The sequence below is a fragment of the Formica exsecta genome, unplaced genomic scaffold (genome assembly GCF_003651465.1).
Source record: "Formica exsecta isolate Colony F162 unplaced genomic scaffold, ASM365146v1 scaffold62, whole genome shotgun sequence".
In the NCBI taxonomy this organism is placed as follows: domain Eukaryota; kingdom Metazoa; phylum Arthropoda; class Insecta; order Hymenoptera; family Formicidae; genus Formica; species Formica exsecta.
Genome location: NW_021853381.1, coordinates 1346274 through 1351176, shown reverse-complemented (window position 1 = coordinate 1351176; position 4903 = coordinate 1346274). Strand labels below are relative to the sequence as shown.

Here is a 4903-nt window from a genome sequence, read left to right as displayed (position 1 = left end):
TAAAATGAAATAATAGAATAATTAATTTTTAATTAATTATTAGAAGAAAAATTAATTTTATTCCTTAAATTTTATAAATTTTCGAATTAAAAATGATTTAGAATATTGGCCGAGAGTATATATATGTCTTAAAATATCACAATATATGCATCGAATAAATTGGCCCGACCACAGGGTGTCTACATTAAAGGGTCACAAACACCCTCGTCTTTTATTCAAAGGACATGTTCACTCGGCGTGGATTCGTCGAGATTCCTACACAGCCAGCTTTCTTCTTCTCCTTCCATGCGCGTTCAAAGCACGACCGGTCTCCAAGTATTCCCGTAATCGATCAGACAAGAGCTTAAGGCAATTTCGGCCAGGTGGGTGTCCCGATGCGGTGGACAGGCGACTCGGTGAAATCTCTTCAAGGCGTCGCACAGCGTCCGGATCGCCTCGTCGACCCTTTCATCCTCCATACTAGCCAATCCGCGGGTATAGAGCGTCTCGCACTCTTGCAGGCACGCGAGCCGATCCTCCAAGCAGATCTTCTTCTGACAACCCGGACATTTTATCAGCTTACCCGGCCGTTGCTGCGCTCGCGAATGCAGTCCGCTGCATCCTTCCGTAGGACATCTGGGGAAGGAAAAACGCTCGAAAGAATATTTTCTCATGTCAAAAATTTTCATTATAACTCTTGCGCAGGATGTCTCAAATGCTGTCAAAAATTCCTTTAAGATTCCTTTTCAGATTCCTTGTTCTAATTTTTTTCGTACGGAAGATCGTCAAAAGAGTTGTTGCACAATTTTTCAATTTTTGTGAATATATCTTTGTAATTAAACCAAGTTAAAATAAAATAAAATAACGAAATTAATTAAATTAATTAAGGAAGGCAATTTTTTGTTATTCAGTTGGCTAATATTTCGGATATATAATTCCAAAAAAAAAAAAAAAAAAAATCGCTGAAACATTAGAGTGGAAACATGCGATTAAAAGAATCTTGCGTTAGCGTGATGACGAAATAATTACTTATAATTGAACTTTTGTTCAGCGTCCTCAAAAGAGAGCTTCGTAGTTTATTTCTGTGAAGGAGAAAATATCGTCGACGCACGTATACAGACACGCGTTCGTTGTCGTCGACGTAAAAGACATTAAACGTAGCGGGTAGTGCTACTATCAGAAAATTACCGCGAAACTGATAAAAGCACCTGGTCGTGTCGTTGGAGTTGGTACAAGAATCTTACGACGAACGAACACAAAAGTACCTTTGACGACAGGAGCATCCTTATGGCACCGACGTTTCGTCTCTTTGAGGCGCTCGCCTCGTCGGGACTTGCGGTTTTTAACGATCTCGACAAACATCTGTTTATTCTCTCTCTCTCTCTCTCTTTCGATTGCTTATTATTCTTGCTATGTGACATTCTCATGCTTTTATTCGTTATCGTATTAATATTTTGACGTTTCTTTATTTTTAATTTAATATAACAAAACATTTTTGGAAACAAAGTATATATTTATTCAAGTAAAAAAATCAAAATTAATAAAATGTATTCGATTTAAAAAAATTTTATTTTTATTTTCAATTTTCAATTTAAATTTTAAATTTTATTTTTAAATTTGTTGAGATTTTATTTTATTTTTTTCCATTACTTAAATACTTATCTCAGTTAAATATTTGACACACACGTGTTCAAATATCGTATTAAAAGTCGTTATATTCAGCCATTATCCGAAAGGGGAAAGTTATTATCAAGTACGCAACTTAATAAATCGAAAAAGGTCGGGGGCGATGCAATTACTTCGCCATGAAATAATAATCGTAATCATCACAATGGCACCGGCGACGTTAATAACGTGAACAATTCCGCCTGCACCGAGTAACGCAGACGAGTTTGTGACATTACCGAATAATGAGCGCGCTGGTGTAATTTCGCGTATAATGGCCGCGACCCACGAAGTCATCACGAACGCGCTTTAGTGCTGCCCGAAATACACGCGAATCCACGTACTTAATTAGCGTTAATAGATATCTTGGTAGAAATCTCGCGATTATATCTGTAAATACACAAAATTCTGCGGAAGAGGATATTAATATCTTAACTCCAATTACACGTTGTTTATATTGACTTAATCAAACATAAATTGAAGATTCTATTATACTCCAACGAATATATAATCATTTATAATTGCAAAAGTTATTTGACAAATTTTTAGCTCACACGCAGATTATTTTACCTAAAATTTTGTCGATTTTCTTTAAGTACTCACGGGAAGATATATAAACTCGGCGAAAGTTAAAAGATTTATTTAGACGAGGAATAAAGGTTTTCTGCTAACAAAGCGCGCGAACTTGTTGAAGGACTCCGGAAGAAGTTCGTTTAACAGACTACGAGCGGTCGATTAATAATTCGCGCGATGACACAGGCGATTGTGTACCGTCTGGTTATACTAATTAGCTCCCATCTACCGTGGCGGTCTACTCTTTTACACGACCGCGTTATTAATATGCAAATGAAGACGAGTCACGCACGCTTGCCAGAGCGCAAAGTTCGGCGAGACCGCGTGCGTTTCGTAAACTTGTGTGTGTATATGAGAAAAATTGTAATAAAAGATTTTATATACACGCATAAAGAGGAACGTTTTCACAGAGATATCTTTTATTTCGCAAGAATAATGATAAATTATTCTCGTAACAATTTCACACACGTTAGATTTCTTACTTTTATATTTAAAAGTTATATTCCGGAGAATACATGCAATAAAAATAAAATTTTTTTCGATCAGATAAATACATTTTGTTAATCTTGATTTTTTTTATTTAAATAAATATCTACTTTGTTTCCAAAAATGTTTTGTTGTATTAAATAAATTATTATTTGCATGTAATAAAAAATATCATTTTTAAAATAAATTACTTAAAATTTTAATATAAAAAATATTTATTTCAAGATNNNCCAGTTCCCTGCGCATTCCTCCCGCACCTTTCCACCACCACCCCCCCTTTTCCGCCGTTCTCGGCTTCTCGGCAAAAACTTTCCGCGACTCTTTTCGCTGAGCGTTGTTAAAATTACGGCTTCATGGCTCGCGAGTGAAGAAGAATTTGCTGAATCGAAAGTTGATCCTCCGCGCGAGCGAGCACATTTTTTCCCTATTATATCCAAGTTAAATACAGATCGTGAAGGGGGGGGGGAGGAGGGGGGAGAGAGGGAAGATCCTTTGTGAGGGTAAAACCGATGATAAGTACCGTCGTCCGGCGTGGGATGCGCGAAGAAGCCGACTCTCTGCAGGCATCTGAGCAGGAAGACCGCCATCAGCGATCTCTCTAGGAAGTCTCTCCCCGTCCGCTTGTTCGCGTGCGTCACCAGATTGTACGGTGCCATGTCGACATTGTCGTGGTCGTCGTCGTCGTCGTTCCCGCTCTCGCGGGACTCCTTTGTGTCCTGTCCCCCTCCCCTCCTCATCTCAATTTCGCCTCGTCTCGATTCCTTCAGCTTCCTCCGTCTGATCCTTCTCCTGGCCGACCGGCTAGTTGTCGACGATTTCGCATCACGCATATCCGGTATCGTCGTCGTCGTAGACGTCGTCAAAGACGTCGCGACCTTTTCGCCGCCGCTCTTCTTTAACTCCTCGTAGATCTTCAAACACTTCCGCGGGCCCTCCTGCGTCACCATCCGAAAGGCGACCGTGCTGAGTACGCTCATGCCGGAGCCTGAAGGAGGGAATTCAAGAGCGACTCATAATTACCCTGTAAGAATCTCGGTTATGACGCTCAAGAAATGCCAAGTTGCGCGTATAAAATGGACCTTTTATTTGCGGAGATGAATGCCTCTCTCTCTCTCTCTCGAGGAATATAATAGAACTCATTATTTCACATATAAATTATTATTACATCGCCGGTTATATTAATTACTATTTATTAATTGTATCGAGCAAATTTGATACACGCAATGCATATTTTTTGTTTAATTGAAATGGTTTCATAAAGATTATAGAGATATTAATTGAGATATCAATAATTGTTTAATTATGTAACGTTAAAATTGAAGAAGATTTTCAATAAATTTTTGATGGACTTTATTTTTGCAAAACATTTTTATTGAAAATATTATAGTTACTAAATAATCTAGAGATATCAAATATCGCAAAAAGTTATGATGTCTAATTAAATTTTAATAAAGAAAAGATTGTTTTGAGTTTGAAGAAGAAACATTGCAATGTTCACCAGGGAAAATGTTATCGAATATCTATAATACTTTATAACGATACTGTATAAAGAGAGCTTTCTTTTATTATCCTTACCTATCAACAATGCGAGTATTTTGCACTCGTACTTGTGATACGTCGCCATCGCGATGTCCCTGCATTTTCTCCCGCAGAAAGCGACGCAACTGCAATTCGGGCATCCGATCGGCGCTTTCAGTCTAAAAATTTCCCGGATATTCGTAGATCGATCGAAAGGAAGATGGGGTTAGCCGTTGGGAGTGAATTATGCAAATTAACGAATAAAAACCGAGGGCGAAAACTTTTTCCGCGCTTGCGAAAGCGACGAGATTCAATCCCGATAAGTTTTAATCTATCGATTAACAATTTTACGATAATATATATACAAACGCGGATCTATAATAGACAAATCACTCTGTGTAAAAAATAAGGTTGCACGAGATTCAAGACAAGACAATATTCGTAAAAATATTGTGTATCGGTATTGAAAATTTTCGTGAACTTAAATCTTGTCCTGGTCTTGAGTGAATCTTGGTAGCAAAAATCTTGTCTTGTATTGTCTTGTCTCGATTTTATTAACAATTTTTATCTAATACTGAACAATTTTATCTAATACTGAACAATTGTTTCAAATAATATATTTAACAATATTTAACAATATATTATTTATAATATAATATTATAATAAATATAATATTATAAA

General features: G+C 37.1%; 1 protein-coding gene across 1 annotated transcript in view; it reads right to left on the bottom strand.

Annotated features, from left to right (window-relative positions):
- Positions 1 to 25: 25 nt before the first annotated feature.
- Positions 26 to 4903, bottom strand: part of LOC115242743 (SET and MYND domain-containing protein 4-like) — a 39572-nt gene continuing 34694 nt past the window's right edge. The window contains exons 5-7 of the mRNA XM_029819266.1: positions 4279 to 4400; positions 3224 to 3688; positions 26 to 721 (exon numbers count right to left, since the gene is read on the bottom strand). Of these exons, the coding sequence (XP_029675126.1) occupies positions 294 to 721; positions 3224 to 3688; positions 4279 to 4400 (1015 nt within the window). The 3' untranslated portion in view covers positions 26 to 293. The remainder of the gene's footprint in view (positions 722 to 3223; positions 3689 to 4278; positions 4401 to 4903) is intronic.